General features: G+C 31.3%; 1 protein-coding gene across 2 annotated transcripts in view; it reads left to right on the top strand.

The window, feature by feature from the left end:
- Positions 1–23,886, top strand: part of LOC135219973 (putative carbonic anhydrase-like protein 1) — a 134,408-nt gene that overhangs the window by 73,135 nt on the left and 37,387 nt on the right. For both annotated transcript variants that reach the window (XM_064257224.1, XM_064257225.1), the window contains exons 3-5: positions 15,102–15,161; positions 18,890–19,026; positions 20,300–20,494. In XM_064257224.1, coding sequence (XP_064113294.1) covers positions 15,102–15,161; positions 18,890–19,026; positions 20,300–20,494 — 392 coding nt within the window. The remainder of the gene's footprint in view (positions 1–15,101; positions 15,162–18,889; positions 19,027–20,299; positions 20,495–23,886) is intronic.

Below are 23,886 nucleotides of genomic sequence, written 5' to 3'. Positions count from 1 at the left end.
TTCTCTCTTCCTTTCTTTATTCGATGTTTTCTTACGTTCTCCCTTTACTTTTTGCTTTCTCTTTCCCTTTCTTTATTCGGTGATTTCTTACTTTCTTCCTTTCTTTTTTGCTTTCTCTTGTGTATTTCCTCTTCTTATTTCTTTCCTCTTCCTGTCATTTGATTTAGTTTTTTCCTTCCACGCTTTCTTATTTTTGCTTTCTCTAGTTCTCTCTTCCTTTCTTTCTTCCTTTTTTATTTTTGCTTTCTCTAGTTCCTTGTTCCTTCCGTTCTTTCTTCCTTTTATTTTCACTTTCTCTTATTCTTCCTTATTTCTGTACTATGTTATTCACCATTTCTCCTCCTTTGTTGCTTCCCTCTTTCCTTTCTTTGTCGCTTTCCATTGTCCTATCATCCTTCCTGTCTTTCTATTTTGCTTCTCTTGCTTTTATTCGTTATTTTCCTTGTTTCCCGCTTTCTCCCTTTCCTTTCTCTCATTTCGTTATCGATTTCGCCCGTCGTTACTTGATTTTCATTTCGCTTTCTCTCGTCCTTTATTCCTTTCTTTTTCGCCTTCTCTCGATCTTTATTCCTTTATTTTTCGCTTTCTCTCGTCCGTGAATTTGTTTCGTTTTCGCCTTCTCTCGTTCTTTATTCCTATCTTTTTAGCATTCTCTCGCCCTCTATTCCTTTCTTTTTCGCCATCTCTCGTTCTTTATTCCTATCTTTTTAGCCTTCTCTCGTCCTTTATTCCTTTCTTTTTCGCTTTCCCTCGCCCTTTAATTTTTCTTTTTCGATTTCTCTCGTCCTTTCTCCCTTTCTATTTCGCTTTCTTTCGCCCTTTACTGCTTTCTTTTATGCTTTTTCTCGTACCTCAAAACTTTCTTTTTTGCTTTCTCTTGTATTTTATTCCTGTTTATTTTGCCTTCTCTCGTCCTTTCTCCTTTCTATTTCGCTTTCTCTCGTCCTTTCATACTTTGAATTTCGTTTTATCTCTTCCTTTCTTTTGTACACACAGGAATAATAAAGAAATAAACAAGGTAAAATGTCAGTGAAAAAAAAATAAAAACTTTGATTAATATTTTAAAGTTATGAAATTTTTCATGGAAAAAAAAATAATTGAAAATCTTTTAAAATAATTGATGGGAGACGGGTTCATACCCTCACAGGTTCATGTACTAAATACTAAAATATAAAATATCTTAAATATTCATTTATATATGACACTGTACAATAATAAAGTTCACAAAATATTGGGCACCTTTCGTTCATTTGTTTTCCGAGTCAAAGATCAATAAAGCCAATGCAGTTTTATGTGATGGATCTACTAATCTGACAAAAATGTTTTAATACTGCAACAAGATTATTGGCATTCAGAGTTACCACTGCCCCCCCCCCCCCCCACTCTCGTCTCTCTCTCTCTCTCTCTCTCTCTCTCTCTCTCTCATCTCTCTCTCTCTCTCTCTCTCTTCCTTATTTAGTCAAAGGTTTACGCATATTCAAGTCCTCCCATGAAAGATATGAAACTGAACAATACCCACCCCTAAATAGAATATATATCCGGACACAGACACAGACCCACACACACACACACACACACACACACACACACACACACATATATAATATATATATATATATATATATATATATATATTATATATATATATATATATAAATAAATTAAGATTTCAACCTAATTTTTTTTGTTTTTTTTTTCTCGAATAAAGTTACCAACTGACACCAGCTACCACCATAAATATACATACAGGAGCATTTAGAAAAATAAACGGGAAAATAACAAAAAATTACATTTATTATCCAGATTTCCTCTTCTCCATAAACGAAAAAATACAAATAACCCCAGTTATTTCCAAAAAATTTCCTCCCCCCCCTTCCTCCCCCCATGACGAAAAAATTCCCCCCTCCCGCCCCCCGCCCCCCTGCTTCTTCCCAAAGTTCAAAAGTTTTACAAAACGTAATAGGTTTCTGCATTTATCGAAGCGTCTCCCTTGAAATCTAAAAATAATAAATTGAACTTTTCATCTCCTGGACTTGACGAAATATGGAAATTTCATTCGGATATATTTACACTTAATATTCTTTTTTTTTGCCCTAAAATTTTACATTACATTTAGTCTTTTAAATGTTTTTTCCGTCGTCGTTAGATTTTTTAAGAGATATAATATTTTTAATGCTCTGGTGTTGGATTTTTCGATTAATGTTTTATTTCATGAGTGATGTCGAAATTTAATTCTGGAAAAATATTTATTCGCAAGATTTTTCACTTTATCATAAAACGTTAGCTGGTAGGTTTTTAATAGTGCATATTTTATTTTATTTTATTTATTTGTTTTTACTCATATACAGGAACAAACACACACTCGCATGTGTATGTATAATGTGTATGTAGTATAAATATTTATGCATATATAGATATATATATATATATATATATATATATATATAGATATATATATATATATATATATATATATATATATATATATATGTACATAATATATATACATATATATATCATATATATATATATTATATATATATAGATATATATTACTATATATATACATATATATATATATATATTAGTATATATATATATATATAATATATATATATATATATACTATATATATATATACATATATATATGTATTTATGTGTATGTACGTATGTATGTATATGTGATTATGTTTATATGTATATATAAGATATAATATATATATATATATATATATATATATATCTATATATATCTATATAGTATATATATATATATATATGTATATATATCTATATCTATATCATATATATATATATATATATATCTATACTATAATATTATATATATATAAATATATATATATATATATATATATATATATCATATATACCTATATATATATATATATATGACTGGTAAAGGTGTTCTGTGACAACAGAATTCCATCTAATAAAAGGAGCCCATAAAAACACCAAAATGTAGAGAGAAAAGTACTATATTTCAGAGACTGCTGTCTCTCTCTTCAGGTATATGAATGAGAAAAGTTTACAGAAAAGGTGGTATTTATACCAAAGAGATTCGTCCACAAGTAAGACCAATTTAGGTCACCCCCCCGATGATAATCTTTCCTTTAATCTTCTTAAGCGTTGGTTTGAATGAACCACTGCGTCGAGATGTCTGATGTCCAATTCCCTTTTGAGATGTTCATTACCTGCTTCTCTTTTATTAAGGCCGATTCCATCATTTGACTCTTGTACGGCAGTTGCTGCTATAAATTACCACGTGACATATTCCAGTTTATTCTATGGTTATGTTCATTTATATGATTGAAAATAGCCGAGTTCTGTTGTCCATACCTAACTGACCGTTTGTGTTGTATTAATCTCTGGGGAAGTGATTTACCTGTAAAAATCCGATGTAAGATTGGTCACAGTCCTGGCATGGGATCTCATATACCCCCGAGTCTTTGGGCGATGTCTTTTGTTGGACGTTAATCAGGGATTTGGCTAAGGTATTTGGGTAGGTAAATGCAAAAGGGTTGGATTTCCCAAGGGTGTGAGTTACTCTCTTAATCGTCTCCAGGTGGGGAATTTTTATTTTATTGTTGGGTGTGTCTCTGGTCTTGTCTTTAGGGGGTCGGTAGAAAATTACGTTTGCTTTTTGGAATTGCTTTCTCATTATATGGTCAGATACTCTTGGTAGAATACCACCCCTTTTCTGTAAACTTTTCTCATTCATATACCTGAAGAGAGAGACAGCAGTCTCTGAAATATAGTACTTTTTCTCTCTACATTTTGGTGTTTTTTATGGGCTCCTTTTATTAGATATATATATATATAATCTATATATATATATATATATATATATAATATATATATATATATATATATATATATATATATATATATATATATATATATATATATATATATAGATATATATATCTATATATATATATATATATATATATATATATATATATATATATCTATATATATATATATATATATATATATATATATATATATATATATATATATATATATATAGATGCCGGGTATTGGCTGGTATCCTAAACGCTCAGCACACGCATATGATTTGCTAAAAACTTTCAAAATCAAGCTTAAAAATCGGGCATATCACCGCAATTTTCATCAGCAATCAATTAGACTCATCACAATTGCTTCCAGCAAAAAAAAAAATTCTACAGCACAGAATGACTGCAAATCCCTACATCCATCACTTCTGAAAGGTGGCCTTTTGAGACGGACTCCTCCATTGAAAGCCATGAATTATATTCCCCCAATTTTATGTCCTATTCTGGCTGTCAGTCCCGCCACAACTATTGTAAAGCAGAACTCCATTAAACACTGACTCTCTATCGCTGAATGGAAAGTGTAGAACCGTTAGACTTAAGAGATTTATGGCCTTAACCTTCTTTAGACAAAGAAGTGAGAAGAAGAGAAAGAAAAAGACACCGTGACATTGATAGAAATAGATCCCACGGGCGCCGTTCTAGAGGAAGTGGACTTCGGAAGCGATAAATTTGGCGACGCGAAATATACTATGTGCCGCGAAATATATATATGTTTGTCGTTCTTTAGTGTGGGGACAAATCAGGTATGGCGACCTCACTCTGAATTATTTGAGGGGTAAAGCACCTAGTTTTTCCTGGAGTTCTACAAAGAAAGCTTAAAAATACATAACCTTCGAATGAAGATAGGAAAAGAATGAATTTTCTATTTTCATAAAATTGCAAGCGATAAAAATTGATGCAAAATCGATGAGAATGAAAAAAATTCTTATTATTAAATTATAACAGTTAATACAAACTTAAATTGCATTTTACAAAGCAGGTGTAAAAAATTAGGAATTAAAAATGTAATAGGAAAAACAAATGAATTTTCTTTTTATAAAGTCATAAAAGATTAAAAATGCATCCGTAAGACAACAAGAAAACTGTTTTATTAAGTCATAAAAGTTAATATTAACATCTTAGATTAATTGTCAAACACATGAAGATAATAGGAATGAAGGCGAAATTATAATTTTTCTAATCATTAAAATCGATGTAGTTTGTGACCTTCAAGCGTTGATGCAATGCATTACTTCCCTAGAGCAATGCTCCTTGTATTTTGTAGTTTACTTACATCTTAACCTATTTATCTATTCATTTGTTAAAATGTTTTTTCTAATAACTGATCTCATCTCTGTTTCCTAAAACCTTCTCTTAATTCTTTCAATAGAACACCATTTTCTTTGGAAGATTGAATCTCAAGTCGATGACCCTGTGGTGCAATTGTTCCATTTGAATATGGGTTCATATTTTATATAATAATAATAATAATAATAATAATAATAATAATAATTATTATTGTTATTATTATTATTACTACTAGCAAACATATGTATAAAAAAATTATGTTGGATAAATTCGTAAAGTAACTAAGTCTACGGGTATAACGAGCCCCTTTACACGGGCAGAAGCAGCTCCGGTTCAGGGAATCCCTTCTCACCCCCACCCCCTTCGGAGGGGTGGGGGTGAGAAGGGATTCCCTGAACCGAGCTGCTTCTGCCCGTGTAAAGGGGCTCGTTATACCCGTAGTTAGTATATAGTATATATGTATATATACTAATATAACCCTGCCAAGTTTCATTCCTATCGGACCAGCCGTTTGGACGTGATTGAATGGTAGTCGGACGGACAGGACTCACAGACAAAACGTACGTAGTAAGATCATTATAAATATTATTATTATTATTACCGCTGAAAAACCAAAGCACCATGACTAAATATGTTTTTCCAATAGAGTTCATATTGATTAAGTCACTTGTTAATGCCATGGTGTGAAATTCTTATACTCTCTCTCTCTCTCTCTCTCTCTCTCTCTCTCTCTCTCTCTCTCTCTCTCTGTCGACATATTTTGCTGAATCAATTCAAGAAATGTAAAGAACGAACTCAGACTTCCTCGAATTTCTTGCCTGATCGGACCAAAACATTTTTATTTCAAACGATTTATGGCTGGACGTCCACGGAAAAGGTCTTTACAAGCACTCCACCGATAAACTACCGGTGCAGTCATAAAGTTTCAAATCCCTCCAATTGAAGTGAGCTATTAACATCGTGAAAGTGGGAAGCACGTGTTTTATATATATATATATATATATATATATATATATATATATATATATATATATATATATATATATATATATATATATATATATCTAGTATATATCTATGTACATAAATGTCTTTATACAAAATCGTCTAAAACATGTTTTTTTTTATATTCGCCTACATCATGTATATAAAACATAGATATGAATATATATAATATATAATATATATAATATATATATATATAATATATATATATATTATATATATATAACATATACATAGCATATATAGTATATATACATATATCTCTTTATGCAAAATTATCTAAAATTATGTTTTTTTTTCTATAATTCGCTTGCATCATGTAATATAGGACATGTGTATGAATTATATATATATATATATATGACTGGTAAAAGTGTTCTGTAACAACAGAATTCCATCTAATAAAAGGAGCCCATAAAAACAACCAAAAATAAAATGAGAGAGAAAAGTACTATATTTCAGAGACTGCTGTCTCTCTCTTCAGGTATATGAATGAGAAAAGTTTTACAGAAAGGTGGTATTTATACCAAGAGATTCGTCCACAAGTAAGCCAATTTAGGTCACCCCCGCTGATAATCTTCCTTTAATCTTCTTAAGCGTGGTTTGAATGAACACTGCGGTCGACGATGTCCGATGTCCAATTCCCTTTTTGAGATGTTCATTACCTGCTCTCTTTTATTAAGGCCGATTCCATCATTTGACTCTTGTACCGGCAGTTGCTGCTATAAATTACACGTGACATATTCCAGTTTATTCTATGGTTAGTTCATTTATATGGTTGAAAATAGCCGAGTTCTGTTGTCCATACCTAACTGACCGTTTGTGTTGTATTAATCTCTGGGGAAGTGATTTACCTGTAAATCCGATGTAAGATTGGTCACAGTCCTGGCATGGGATCTCATATACCCCAGAGTCTTTGGGCGATGTCTTTTGTTGGACGTTAATCAGGGATTTGGCTAAGGTATTTGGGTAGGTAAATGCAAAAGGGTTGGATTTACCCAAAGGGTGTGAGTTACTCTCTTAATCGTCTCCAGGTGGGGAATTTTTATTTTATTGTTGGGTGTGTCTCTGGTCTTGTCTTTAGGGGGTCGTAGAAAATTACGTTTGCTTTTTGAATTGCTTTCTCAATTATATGGTCAGGATACTTTAAAGATGAAAGTTGCTTGCGAATTAGTTCAAATTCTTTTTCCAGGAAATCTGGGAACAAATTCGTAAGGCTCTTAAGAATAGGTTGCTAGCTAGACCTATCTTGATAGTATTGTCATGATAGCTAAAGTAGTGAATATATGAAAGTGAGAACGTTGGTTTTCTGTATATGGTAAATTTGTATTCTGTCGTGTCTCTGATTATTAAAACATCAAGAAAGGAATTTTGTTGTCTGTTTCCCATTCAACTTTAAATTTGATGCTGGGCACTAATGCGTTTAATTTTGAGAGGAATTCATTAAAATTACCCCACTTATTATCCCAAAATGTTAGTATGTCATCCACGTATCTCATCCACAGCATGTTTTTGGGTTTTATTGCATTTATTACTGTAGTTTCAAAGTATTCCATGTACAGATTGGCTAAAATAGGACTTAAAGGACTACCCATACTACACCCGAATTTTTGCTTGTAGAATGATTCCCGAATGAAAATACGTTATTAGATGCACATAATTCAACTAACTTTATTATTTTGCCAAGTGCCAAAGGGAAATGCTCTGAATAGGGGGATAATTTTTCCCTTAAAAACTGAAGAACGTCCTGTACTGGTACTTTTGTGAATAGGGAGTCTACGTCAAGGCTTAAAAGTTTTATGTTGTGAAGTGGTATATGTGCTTCTCTGAATTTGTGACAAAAGTCTTCCGAATGTTTGATGTGACTGGGAGAAAAAGTGCCTAAAAAAGGAGAAAGGAGGCCAGCTAACCATTTAGAAATTTTGTAATTGAAAGCTCCGGCGCATGAAACGATGGGTCTGAATGGAAGATTGTCTTTGTGAGTTTTGGGAAGACATAAAAGTAGGGTAATTTGGGATTAATTACTTTAAATTTCTCTAATAGTTCAATACTCTTTTTGTCTTGGCCAATTAATCTTACTTTCCAAAAAATTCCGTGGGAACGTTCTGGAGGGGATTTTTCGTCAGTTTTTCGTAAGTATTTGTGTCGCTAAGGAGCTGGTTGATTTTGTCGAGGTAGAAGTCTTTGTCCATTATTACAATTTTGCCGTCTTTGTCGGATCTACTTATTATAACATCTAACTTTTTAGCGATGGATGGCTATCATGAATCTGCGGGGAACAGGATATTTCTTATGAAGGTCAGTTAAGCATTTAGTAGCACTCCTTTTAAAACATATCTCTTCACGGCTGTAGTTTTTGTCAGATATGAATTTATCAAAAGCCACTATGAAGTCTAGGTTGTTTTTGTGGTCTGGCATTAGGGCAAAGGATAAGCTAAATTAAAAACTAAATGTTGATTTACAGTAAGGGGGGTGTTGGATAAGTTAAAACTTTGTCTTGTTGTTCAAGATTATTCCATGCGCTATTATCTATTAGGTTATTTAACTTGCGTAAATGTCTGTTGGAATGAGTACACCTATTATAGGCAGCAATGTCGGAACAGAATGAAATCAGATACCTGTATACGTGGTCCGTAGTGAGGAGGCGAAGATTAGATTGAGTTCCATATATTATCACTCTGCGTAGCACGAAGATGTCGTTTCTCGTATTGGTGATTCTTTCTTCCAGGAAAATCTTGTGTGATAGAGGGAAGGGGTTTGATTGCAGAGTCCATCTCCCGAATCCGTACATTTTTGGAAGTACTTGTTCTTTGAGGCATTCTTCCAAAAGTGTTTTTGGTTTTTCAGCCGGTGTAGTCTGTTCAGTTCTTTTTCAAACTTGCGGAAACTGGCTTGACTTCTGGAAGTGAGTGAAGAATCGTGGAAAGGCGGTTGAATTCCATAATGGGCTGACAATGACTGGTAAAAGTGTTCTGTAACAACAGAATTCCATTTAATAAAAAGGAGCCCATAAAAAACACCAAAATGTAGAGAGAAAAGTACTATATTTCAGAGATGCTGTCTCTCTCTTCAGGTATATGAATGAGAAAGGTTTACAGAAAAGGTGGTATTTATACCAAGAGATTCGTCCACAAGTAAGCCAATTAGGTCACCCCCGCTGATAATCTTCCTTTAATCTTCTTAAGCGTTGGTTGAATAACAACCTGCGTCGACGATGTCCGATGTCCAATTCCCTTTGAGATGTTCATTACCTGCTTCTCTTTGCCCTAATGCCAGACCGCAAAAACAACCTAGACTTCATAGTGGCTTTTGATAAATTCATATCTGACAAAAACTACAGCCGTGAAGAGATATGTTTAAAAGGAGTGCTACTAAATGCTTTAACTGACCTTCATAAGAAATATCCTGTTCCCCGCAGATTCATGATAGCCATCCACTCGCTAAAAAAGTTAAGATGTTATAATAAGTAGATCCGACAAAGACGGCAAAATTGTAATAATGGACAAAGACTTCTACCTCGACAAAATCACCAGCTCCTTAGCGACACAAATACTTACGAAAAACTGACGAAAAAAAATCCCCTCCAGAACGTTCCCACAGAATTTTTTCGGAAAGTAAGATTAATTGGCCAAGACAAAAAGAGTATTGAACTATTAGAGAAATTTAAAGTAATTAATCCTAAATTACCCTACTTTTATGGTCTTCCCAAAACTCACAAAGACAATCTTCCATTCAGACCCATCGTTTCATGCGCCGGAGCTTTCAATTACAAAATTTCTAAATGGTTAGCTGGCCTCCTTTCTCCTTTTTTGGCACTTTTTCTCCCAGTCACATCAAACATTCGGAAGACTTTTGTCACAAATTCAGAGAAGCACATATACCACTTCACAACATAAAACTTTTAAGCCTTGACGTAGACTCCCTATTCACAAAAGTACCAGTACAGGACGTTCTTCAGTTTTTAAGGGAAAAATTATCCCCCTATTCAGATCATTTCCCTTTGGCACTTGACAAAATAACTAAAGTTAGTTGAATTATGTGCATCTAATAACATATTTTTCATTCGGGGAATCATTCTACAAGCAAAAATTCGGGTGTAGTATGGGTAGTCCTTTAAGTCCTATTTTAGCCAATCTGTACATGGAATACTTTAAATTTTCGAAACTAGCAAGTAAATGCAATAAAACCCAAAAACATGCTGTGGATGAGATACGTGGATGACATACTAACATTTTGGGATAATAAGTGGGGTAATTTTAATGAATTCCTCTCAAAATTAAACGCATTAGTGCCCAGCATCAAATTTAAAGTTGAATGGGAAACAGACAACAAAATTCCTTTTCTTGATGTTTTAATAATCAGAGACACGACAGAATACAAATTTACCATATACAGAAAACCAACGTTCTCACTTTCATATATTCACTACTTTAGCTATCATGACAATACTATCAAGATAGGTCTAGCTAGCAACCTATTCTTAAGAGCCTTACGAATTTGTTCCCCAGATTTCCTGGAAAAAGAATTTGAACTAATTCGCAAGCAACTTTCATATTTAAAGTATCCTGACCATATAATTGAGAAAGCAATTCAAAAAGCAAACGTAATTTTCTACCGACCCCCTAAAGACAAGACCAGAGACACACCCAACAATAAAATAAAAATTCCCACCTGGAGACGATTAAGAGAGTAATCACACCCTTGGGAAATCCAACCCTTTTGCATTTACCTACCCAAATACCTTAGCCAAATCCCTGATTAACGTCCAACAAAAGACATCGCCCAAAGACTCTGGGGTATATGAGATCCCATGCCAGGACTGTGACCAATCTTACATCGGATTTACAGGTAAATCACTTCCCCAGAGATTAATACAACACAAACGGTCAGTTAGGTATGGACAACAGAACTCGGCTATTTTCAATCATATAAAATGAACACAACCATAGAATAAACTGGAATATGTCACGTGTAATTTATAGCAGCAACTGCCGGTACAAGAGTCAAATGATGGAATCGGCCTTAATAAAAGAGAAGCAGTAATGAAACATCTCAAAAAAGGGAATTGGACATCGGACATCGTCGACGCAGTGTTCATTCAACCAACGCTTAAGAAGATTAAAGGAAGATTATCAGCGGGGGTGACCTAAATTGGCTTACTTGTGGACGAATCTCTTGGTATAAATACCACCTTTTCTGTAAACTTTTCTCATTCATATACCTGAAGAGAGAGACAGCAGTCTCTGAAATATAGTACTTTTCTCTCTACATTTTGGTGTTTTTATGGGCTCCTTTTATTAGATATATATATATATATATATATATATATATATATATATAATATATATATATATATATATATATATATATATATACATATATATATATATATATATATATATATATATATATATAATATATATATATATATATATATATATATATATATATATATATAAATCAGTTGAAAATCCGCACTTAGTTCTTTGAGAGTCCTACAAAATTACTAAAATTCCACTTCAGAAAAGTAAACCTATAATAGTCACTTAAGATCCAATTTGAATCCGGAGTGAATCCCATTCTATACTGGAATAGCAGTGGCAGTGTAAATAGATACATCAAAATCACTGCGAGTTCAAAATATCCATTAGAATTGCTTCTCTATATTCATAGCTCTTGTCGTAGAATTTCCATAAACGAGAAAGTGGGGGAAAAAAACCCTGTTAGCTAAATGGTCTTACCATTTATATAAAAACAGAAAAAAAATTAACATCCCGTCCTGTAACAAGTAGATGTTTTTCATCTACACTTAGATCTCTCTCTCTCTCTCTCTCTCCTGTCTTAGAATGTCCATTAATTAACAAGAAAGTGTAGACAAAACTTGTTAGCTAAATGTCATATTATTTATATAAAAATCAGAATAAAGTACACAACAATCCCAAACCAGTTTTTCATCTACACGCAGATGTTTCCAGAGAATTCGTCTCTCTCTCTCTCTCTCTCTCTCTCTCTCTCGCTCCTCTCTCTCTCTCTCCTCTCTCTCTCTTAAATTATCACTATATGACGTGAAAAAAAACCTGTTAGGTAACTGGTCATATCATCTATATTAAATTCAGAAAAAACTAAACAACCTCGTTACTTAATCAATAGATGTTTTTTCCCTACATTGTGAAGTATCCAGAGACTCTCTCTCTCTCTCTCTCTCTCTCTCTCTCTCTCTCTCTCTCTCCTGTCTTAGGATAAAATATGAGACCATTAAGGAAATTGCTCTTTATAGGTTTCGGAATCCGGGAGATTTATGTCCCTGCTGCTCAGTTGGCTTCAGGGAATGGCTGCCGAAGATTTGTCTTATTAATTATTATTGGCGAGCAAGATATGCAATGTTTTCTTCTTCCTTTCCTCTGATTTATGGGGTTAGATTACGAGAATAGGTGTTATTGAATTCAAATGCCGTCTCTCTCTCTCTGTCTCTCTGTCGCTCTCTCTCTCTCTACGAAGCATTAGATTATTACATGATAGCCAACACACATACACAAAAATATTATTATTATTATTATTATATTATTCAGGAATACAGTTTCTTGGTATAATTCTGGATTTTCAAAAACAATACTTAGAAATAAAAAAACAACAATAATAATAATAAAATGTCATATATTCAACCAATGTATCAGGTTCCATAAAGTTTATAAAATACAAGGTGTGGTCCGACCTCGAGCTTACTCTGGGTGCGTGCTAAAACCTATGGTCAAATAATGCCCTGTTTTATTAACGAAAATTAGAATAAATACGCCATATTTTATTTGAAATGATTGTTCTGTACTGTTTAACATGAATATTATTATTTTTTTAAAATATTTTTATTCTAATAAATGAATTATAAATATCATGTCCTAAAATTCAACGCGAAGAACCTTTTCCAGACCTTTTCAGGCTCTCACATAGACCTTTCCTAACCCCCAACAACAATAACAACTACAACAACAAATTACCTTGTAGGCTTACTCCCAGAGTAAGCAAAAAAAGTCACAGTCTGCAAGTTGTAGTCTGGTATCAAGGCTTTTAGAGTGATGTATTAAGATCACAAAACCTAGATATCTACATGTTTCAAAACAATTGGCTTTAGGTATTAGTCATGTAGAGTAAACTACCTAGAACATTTACATTCCTGAAAAACATTGATTTAGAAAGGACTGCCCTCTGGGAAATGGTTACCGAGAGCAATATACGTGTTCCAGAAAATAGAAGTATTGGACTTTCTTTCAGGTTCATGAATAATGCAATATCGGACTCCAAAGCGCACGCATAGTTTCACGGAGTTAATATTTTATTATCAGACATACTGAGGGATCCTAAGTGCGCTTTTATGGTCGCTCGCTACGATTTAAAAACAGGAGAATGTGAAGTATTCTGGAATTTTTGGGCTTTGGGAATTCACTCTCATTTTTTTCACATGCTTTATACACTGTTAGATTTTACGATACTTTTATTAGTTTTCTGTAAAATAAAATGATTTTACCAGCACTTTTTCTGTCCGACCTCAGACCTTTAAAACTACTGAGGGTAGAGGCCTGTAAATTACTATGCTGATCATCCACCTTCCAATCATATAACATACCAAACTGCAGCCCTCTAGCCCCGGTAGATTTTATTGTATTTAAGGTTAAATTTTACCATAATCGTACTTCTGGCAACGTCAAACGATAGGCCACCATAGGACCATGTTTAAATTCTAATGGGTCGCGGCTTATGCAGCATTATACCGAAACCAACGAACGATATATCTATTTGCGGTGGCCTTGATCATACGCTTTGGCGGCTGTACAGAAATCTCGATTGCGCCGAAGTTTCTATCAAACCTATCATTGTGAAGGCTTTGAATTTTGATACCAAAATAGGTTACGGACTTAAATATAGCAAATAATGTTTTTCTCAGGGAAAAGTAGACTGATGGTAATATAAGTTTTGATGATTGGTGATGTATGTCGGTACATCGTCATAATAAAAATGGTCATAAGACAAATTTTTGGGAAGTAATTTATTGGAATGTTTTGCTTGACCTAAATTCCATATTCTTTCTTTATATTGAACAGTCATTTTGTTCTTCAGGCTGCTATGTTAAATACATATGACTGAAAGACTCATATACATATATATCTATATCTATCTATATATATATATATATATATATATATATATATATATATATATATATATATATATATATAATTTAATCAGATTCCTAACATACGAAAGACATGTTTACCTCCACATATTAAAGTAATGGTATTAAAAAATGTTATAAATGTTTCATTTTTTTTACATAACTTACGTCGCTATTTACTGGGATTCCTTTTAATTCTAAAATTCACGTCCATATTTTTTAGCAAACTTTTAGACAAAACTTCATTTGCTTTGAATAAAACAATGAAAAAATATATTTATTTAGTTTATGTTATCAACTATTTATGTTTTAAAACCAATGTTAATCATCCTTTATCTTGTTATTTGATCACATAAATTATTTAATGCTTTAGTTTGAAATATATAATTACATCGCAGCATTTATTTATTTTGGCATATTCCGTCTGATAATAATAATAATAATAATAATAATAATAATAATAATAAAAACTAATAATAATAATAATAAACAATATTAATAAAAAATAACAACGAGTTATTATTATTATCACTATTATTATTATTATTATTATTATTATTATTATTATTATTATTATTATTATCATTATTTGACTGTGTTGGTTATTTCCAATAATAATAATAATAATAATAATAATAATAATAATAATAATAATAATAATAATAATAATAATAATAATAATAACAGTTCGGACACTAACCTAACGCTCATAAATAAAAAGTAACATAACATATTCTATTCTAATAAAGAATTTATTCCTTCCAGAACTAACTAACAGCCTCGGGTGGAACTGGGAGATGTGGTGGACGTATGACGGTATATCAGGTGAGTAGATATGTACATTTTAATGTAATTTTTATATCCAGTATTAATGATCTGGATAAATAAACTCTACGGGTTTATCACACCTCATTTCATTTACTCGAGGTCATAAAAAATATATTATGGAAAATTATTTCTTTCCTGTGGTTAGCAATTCTGTATCAAGTTTTGTGTTTAGGTTTAGTTGGTGTATGTTTAGGTTTAGTGGGGGTGTGCGTTTAAGTTTAATTGGGATGTGTTTAGGTTTAGTAGACGTGTTAAGGTTTAGTAGTTGATGTGCTTAGTTTTACTGGTGTTGTGTTTTGGTTTAGTGGAGGGGCTATGTAGGTTCTGTGGCGGTGTGTTTAAAATTAGGGTGTGTTTAGGTTTAGTGGAGGTGACTTTCGATCTAGGTGGTGTTTAGGTTTAGTGGGGTGTGTTTGGAATTGAGGTTGTTTAGGTTTAGTGGGGATATGTAAATGAAAACCACACCACTTGTTACGTCCATTCATAGGTAATTGATCGGCTGTCCTTCAGAGTTAGTCAGCTAGTGTATATATATTTACATGCATGTTAGTTATTGCAGATTGTATCGAATCCTGTACAACAGTCTGGCAAAAGTAACCTGCTTCTGTTGCAGAATCTAGTCTTTCTCTAAAAATAGGAACCAATATTGACTTGCAACTTGAAATAACAATAAATGTTGGAAGGAACAGTCAATTACTCTCCAATAAATATCTCGATAAGCTTTGTCATTTGCTGTTTAACATTCCAGAATCATCAGTAATTTACTGAAGGAGCGAAAGATAAAGTAACGTGAAGAAGTTTGACATTAAGGCTACTGGTCTTTTATCACGTAGCTTAAGCTGCTGAAGAATTTATAATTCTCGTCCTTGAACGTCTGTCTCAGACTTTCAGTACGAACTATTTAAGTTTTGGTCGTTTGAGTTTGTAACTTTCTGGTCTCCTATGCCATGAATCTTTATATACATATATATACACATATATATATATATATATATATATATATATATATATATATATAATATCTTTTAACACCGAATTCAAACCATCTTAGCAAAAACTTATAAGAGAGGCGAATTATAAATGATATCAGTGATGTGATACTTATATTGCTGAATAAATTCGGCCTATATATATATATATATATATATATATATATATATATATATATATATATATATATATATATGTGTGTGTGTGTGTGTGTGTATATATATATACATATATATATATATATATATATATATATATATATATATATATATATATACATATACATATATATATATATATATATATATATATATATATATATATATATATATATATATATATAGGGCGAATTTATTCAGCAATATAAGTATCGCATCACTGATATCATTTGTAATTCGCCTCTCTTATAAGTTATTGCTAAGGTGGTTTTAATTCGGTGTTAAAAGATATTTGTAACATAATATTAGCGAAAATTGAAATAAAATGTATAAGTCACATGAATTCATATGACAATTTCTAAACGTATGCATAATACATAAGTTGCATTAATAATGAATGGTTTGTAAAAAAAAGATAACTAAGTAATTCGTGGAAAAGTCAGACAAGAATTTTGACAAAATTGAATTCTCATAAACACTTCCTAAGTGATAATTCTTAACTTCTGTCCACACGACAGGCCATTAAAGATTCTAAAGATAATTTTCTGGATAAGAAGTGGTTCGTTACCTTTCTACTACCACGCCCCCTCTAAGAGGTGGTCCTTCCCTCCACGGCCCCCTTGGATATATGAGTAAAATTCGCTCCCAGATTTCAAGGAAAAAAGAAATAATAAAAAAGAGAGAAAGAGAAGTTGTTGGAGGGATGGGAAGGGAGGTAAATCATTACAATACATGGTAAGCCCAACGAGTCTAACTAGAGCATTAGATTTTCGGAAACTAATGTTATAAGGCGATATTTTTGCATTTTTTTCATAAACTTCTATATATTAGTTCCTCACTGTGTTTAAGAGAATAACGAATATAATTAGGGATTTTTTTCTATTTTTTTCCCAAGGGCTCGCGCCTCCCCTGAATATTGCTGACGCTCCCCAGGCTTCGAGCAACGGCTCAATAGAAATGCATTTATTTTATAATGACCAGTAACCAGCAAAACTGAATAACGTTAAGATAAAAAACCGAAGTATTAAATGAATATATAAATATGAATAACAATATAATAACAGACAGGTTGAATGTACTTGCGTCAATTTTCAAGTATAACTTACTTCTTCCTAATGAACACCATATGTTTGGAAGCCTGAATTTCAAGCCAGTGGCCCCTTTTGGCTTGTATATACCAACCTTGATCATGGCACGTATATAGTCCGCGTCAAATAATTTCTCACGTGTCAAGTTTGAAGGTCAAATAATTTTGAATGGATTCCTGAAACTTACTCATTCCATTATAAAAATCTTCAATGACTCACTTAATCGAGATAAATAGCCAGTCTTATTTATTTAGTCGATTCTCTATTGATAATCTAACAGCAACAAAGAAATATTATCATGAAGTGTTCGTGGATTTTAGTTGACTGAATAGATTCAGGTTTTAGGTACATGACAATTTAAGATTAGATTTGTCTTACGCATTCTTTCTTCGTTTGCTTCAATGACGTTTTATAATGTATACGAAATTTGAACCTATAATTGTTTTTTATCGTAAAATTCTTGGAATGTTGAAAATCATTATTTCACTGTTTGTTTGCCAAATACTATCCTACCATCTGTAATAGACACACTAACGCAATAAAAATAAATCTATAATGATAAAGTTCTAGCCTCATAATGTGTTTTTGATCCCTGAACAATTTCTCAGTTAAACTTGGCTAACACCATAAGCAGTAATGCTACCACTATACTAGTCTAGTGTAGCTTCCTAAGGAATTTCTATTTACATTAATCATTAAATTGAAATTGGTAGATTCCTATCCCTCTCTCTATCTCTGTATATATATATATATATATATATATATATATATATATATATATATATATATATATATACATTTATATATATATATATATATATATATATATATATATAAATATATATATATATATATATATATATATATATATATATATATATATATATATATATATATATATATATACATATACATACTATATACACACACACGCACATATGTATATATATGTGTATATATATATATATATATATATATATATATATATATATATATATATATATATATATATATGTATACACACACACACACATATACATATATATATATATATATATATATATATATATATATATATATATGTGTGTGTGTGTGTGTGTGTGTGTGTGTGTGTGTAGGTATACTCTCCTTCCTTTGAATGTTTGATATTTATTAGTTATCTGATGAAAGTTTTGACCAATGTGATAAATAGCCTAAATCTTAAGACAAGTCTATATTTGTTTTATTGTGCCTACAACAGTCATGACATACAGAATTTGGGCTCAAAATATACTGTAATCTCACAGTACCAAAATAAGCTTTCACCTCAAGGAATATTTTGCAATGCATGAAGTTAATATGTAGAGTTCACACATTTACGAAAACTTATAATTTTTATGCAAAAAATTATAAATCCCCTTTAATGCAGAATGAGAAACATCAATTGTCTAAGTTCCAGGAACGATATTTATCATTGAAGTAACAAGACTTATCTCTCCTTCTTCCACAGGACCAGAATTCTGGGGCGTGATCAACCCAGCCTGGGCCATGTGTTCTCAAGGGCGTCGTCAGTCCCCAATTAACCTGGACCCTAGGACGCTCCTGCACGACCCTAATCTAACGCCTGTTTCTTTTGACAAAAATTCTGTGAGTGAGAATTGAAAGTTATTTGTTTCCCTTCGTTATAAAGGCGATTGTTGATGGTTGATAGGGCTTTGCTCAGCAAATACTGCTGCTCTGTATTGTATTAAATTGTTCATGCCTTTATTTAGGTTAGATCTTAGGTATACACACACAAACACACACACACACACGCTCACACTGAAACTGCCAAGAGTCCTGGTTAGGTCTACACCAAAAAAGTTTATTTTACTAAGTTTAAACTTCTAAGAAATGTTGGCCTCAATATCACTAATAAGAGCAGTAAACTAATTATTATGCATCCAAGTTTGATATCCAGGATTAATTATACATTATTACGGTTGATAGCAAGCACTAATATATATATATATATATATATATATATATATATATATATATATATATATATACATATGTATATATATATATATATATATATATATATATATATATATATATATATATATATATATATACTCGTATATATAAGAAACTAGTTGTGATTAACTACAAATTATTAAATCTTTCTTGAGTGGTACGAACATACTTCTTGCTGTAAAAGACTCATCTTTGGCGGAGTTTATATAAGTAATTGCTTATTATCCAAATAATGAATACTTGGGTAAATCAACCCTAGTTATTAGAATGGACTAAACAGTTATTAACTCCATCCACTTCGTTTACTTGGCTTATTAATGATAATGAGCTCAGCATTACGTAGAATTTTAAACGCAGGAAGATAAACAAGAAAATATTTTAATTATAATTTTTTTTGGAAAGAAATCAAGACTTTTAGCAGTTTCAGGAAAAAGATAAATAATAAATAATCATCCCAAGGAATAATGACTTGTTTTGAAGGCTTCGAGGTTACTGTAGTGAAAAAAAAAATGCAATTAAGTGAAATGGGAAACATTAGAGATCGTTAAGAATTACGGGAGCTAAGATTTTTATCAGAAAGGGACAAGATATTGAAAATTATTAAGTATGGAGGAATGTTATTGTCATTAATAACACAAAATATAAAAGTGTGAATGTAATTATGTTCACCGATGAATAATAGAAAAAAAAATATTGAGTAAATATAGAGGTATTGTCATTAATATCAGAAATTTTAAAGTGATAATTTAATGAAGTTCATTGATGAATAATGAATAGATATTATGTAATTAAAGAGAATGTTATTGTTATTATGTAAGTATAAAAATGCTGATGTAATGAAGCTCACTGATGAATAACGAGTCTCTGAACCTTGTTAATTTCATTCCCTCTTTGTCTCCAGGTCAGAGGTGAACTCGTCAACACAGGTCACAGCCTAGAGTGGCGAATCATCACCTCGCCCCAGAGGTCGTCCGTTAACCTCTCAGGAGGTCCTCTCTCCTACACCTATTCCGTCAGTCACCTAAGATTGCACTTCGGCGAGAGAGATTCTCAAGGGTCTGAACACACCATTGCTAACTATGCTTTCCCTGCGGAGGTACGTCATCTTGTACCCTTAAGGTGTTAGGGATATTAGTTAGCCTGATTAGGTTACCATCCCTAACTAGGCTTTTCTTACGGAAGTAAGTGACGTCATCTGGTACCCTTATAGTGTTATGGCTATTAGCCTGATTAGGTTACCATTGCTAACTATGCTTTCACAACGAAGTAATGTGACGTCATTCTGTTAACCTTTAAGGTGTTAGGGATATTAGTTAGCCTGATTAGGTGACCATCCCTAACTAGGCTTTTCTTACGGAAGTAAGTGACGTCATATTGTAGCCTTACAGTGGTATGGATATTAGCCTGATTAGGTTACCATTGCTAACTATGCTTTCCCTACAGAAGTATGTGACGTCATCTGGTACCCTTAAGGTGTTAGGGATATTACTTAGCCCGATTAGGTTACCATCGCTAACTATGCTTTCCCTACAGAAGTATGTGACGTCATCTGGTACCCTTATGGTGTTAGGGATATTACTTAGCCCGATTAGGTTACCATCGCTAACTATGCTTTCCCTACAGAAGTAAATGACGTCATCTGGTACCCTTATGGTGTTATGGAGATTACTTAGCCCGATTAGGTTACCATCGCTTACTATGCTTTTCCTACAGAAGTAAATGACGTCACCTGGTACCCTTACAGAACTAGGGATATTTTTTAGCCTGATTATGTTAAACTTATAAATAATTTGTATGGAAATGATAAATGTTTCGCCAACTACAGACTATGTGGATTTGAGGGTATTGCATTGGCAAAATATGTGAGGGATTTGTAGAAAAATAAAGAATAATTTTACTGACAAGACGTTCAAATAAATAATCTTTAATTAATTAATCAAATAAACTCCATTGAAATCTCAATAATAAAATAATTAACTTTTTATTGTTACTATTAGTTCAATATTATTATTGTCATTGCCATTATTGTGAGTACTATCATTAATATTACTTCAGGAACTGAGTAGGTATACCTGACTACTATTTTATCTTTTTATCTCGTGTGTCTAAACTGTATGCATATTCGTGTTTCTACTTTGTATACTCCTGTATCATCATCATCATCATCATCATCATCATTGTTATTATTATTATTATTATTATTATTATTATTATTATTATTATTATTATTATTATTATTATCATTATTGGAAATAACCAACACAGTCTAATAATAATAATAATAATAAATAATAATTAAATATTGATAATAATTAATAATAATAATAATAATAATAACAATAAATAAGAATAAGAATAATAAAAATGATAATTAATAACTAAATACGTTCTTATTATTATTATTTATTATTATTATTATTATTTATTATTTTATTATTGATTATTTATTATTGATTAGACAAGAACGGAATATACCAAAATAAATAAATGCTGCGATGTAATTGTATATTTCAAACTAAAGCATAAAATAATTGATGTGATCAAATAACAAGATAAGGGATGATTAACATTGGTTTTAAAAACAAATAGTTAATTTATATAAACTAAATAAATGTATTTTTTCATTGTTTTATTCAAAACAAATGAAGCTTTGTCTAAAAGTTTGCTAAAAAATTATTATAAGGATATTTACGTGAAAAACAGCATAGCCACACAAAGCGAGGTAAGTTAAAAATGACTTAAACGCAGGATTATTTCCTGATCGACGTGCAACACTGAATGATTTTTTTTGAAAATTGCACAATCATAACGAATAACATTTCAGGCAAAACGGCACAAAGTGCAGGGTATGAATATTACTTTGTCACTATTAAAATGGAATATTTATAATGCTGAAAGAGTGTTAAAAGGCCATTTTCATTTACCCGTCTGCTATATATTCCGAACGTTTTGAAGGCTTTATAACCTTAACGCATGGAAATATATGTAAAGCTTGTCCCATTTATAAAGATACTTTTGTTTCTGTAAAAGTATAGGTAATTTTTAAGGGTATATTGCCGTGGTACACCGCAAATTTCTGGATTCCTATCCAGTTTGTATATGATGACAACTTAAAGCAAACTATATATATATATATATATATTATATATATATAGATATATATATAGATATATATATAGAGATATATATATATATAGTATATATATATATATATATATATATATATATATATATATATATATATATATATATATATTAGATAGATATATATATATATATAATATATATATATATATATATATATATATATATATATAATATATATATATATAGATATATATATATATATATATATATATATATTATATAGCTGGTAAAAATGTTCTGTGCACCAGAATTCCATCTATTAAAAGGAGCCCATTAAAACGCCAAAATATAAAAAAAGGACTATATTTCAGAGACTGCTGTCTCCCTCTACCTACCTGAAGTGAGAGACAGCAGTAGGTACTTTCTCTTTATATTTTGAGGTTTTTATGGACTCATTTTATTGATATACATAGTTATACTATGTATATATTATATATATATATATATATATATATATATATATATATATAGTATTATATATATATATATATATATATATATGAACGAAAGCCACAGGGAAATGAGAGGCAGAAGTTCAGTGCCACGCTTTCCCGTGTTTATTCACGCATCGTCGAGGCACAAACGAGATTCAGTTGGAAAGAAGGTTACAATGTAAGCAAAAAATTCAAGAATACCAGATGGTTAAGTGTCAAAAGAGTAAAAAAATGAAAAGATAATTAAGGATAATCCGGGATCACTCAGCACGTCACAAACTAAAACCATAAACTTAATTATGAGAGATACGGAACTAAGGCATAGAAAAAATGTATACAACTGAATACTATTCCTCTTTTTCTTATATTTACCAACAAGTTCTTTAATTACGAAGTCATCGAGTTTAAACAAAGCAAGTCTTAAATTTAGAACACTTCTCTTTAATCTTACGCCATGCATTTACAAAAAAGGCTCATCATTAGCCCGTTAAACATCCATACTTATAAAGCACTACGAACCCCTACCTTGAAGGCCCTTGTTTTCGAAATAGAGAATTGAGTAATGTAGAACTTTACAATCGAGAAATTAATTTTTTGTGGAATATTCAAAGTGGTTTTTAATTAAATGAGCAAGAGCTTTCAATCATGATTCACTAAGTTTTTTTTTGGTAGTTTGTCTGTAAGTTAATTATGATAAATTAAATGAGACGATGAAAATTAATTAGAATTAAAATCCATCTCTTCAGATATACCGTCTATATTCTCAGGATAAGCTTTGCGAAATAGAACAGGCTGAATGAAATGGTTTATGGAGGAATAAAAAAAAAATAAATTAGATCTATAAATGCCTAAAATGACCTTACCATTTAGTTACCAAAAATTGTAGCGTCTATAAATATTGTTTTTT

The sequence above is a fragment of the Macrobrachium nipponense genome, chromosome 1, assembly GCF_015104395.2.
Source record: "Macrobrachium nipponense isolate FS-2020 chromosome 1, ASM1510439v2, whole genome shotgun sequence".
In the NCBI taxonomy this organism is placed as follows: Eukaryota; Metazoa; Arthropoda; class Malacostraca; order Decapoda; family Palaemonidae; genus Macrobrachium; species Macrobrachium nipponense.
The sequence above is the reverse complement of the archived record's forward strand: the minus strand, read 5'-3'. Positions and strand labels throughout refer to the sequence as shown.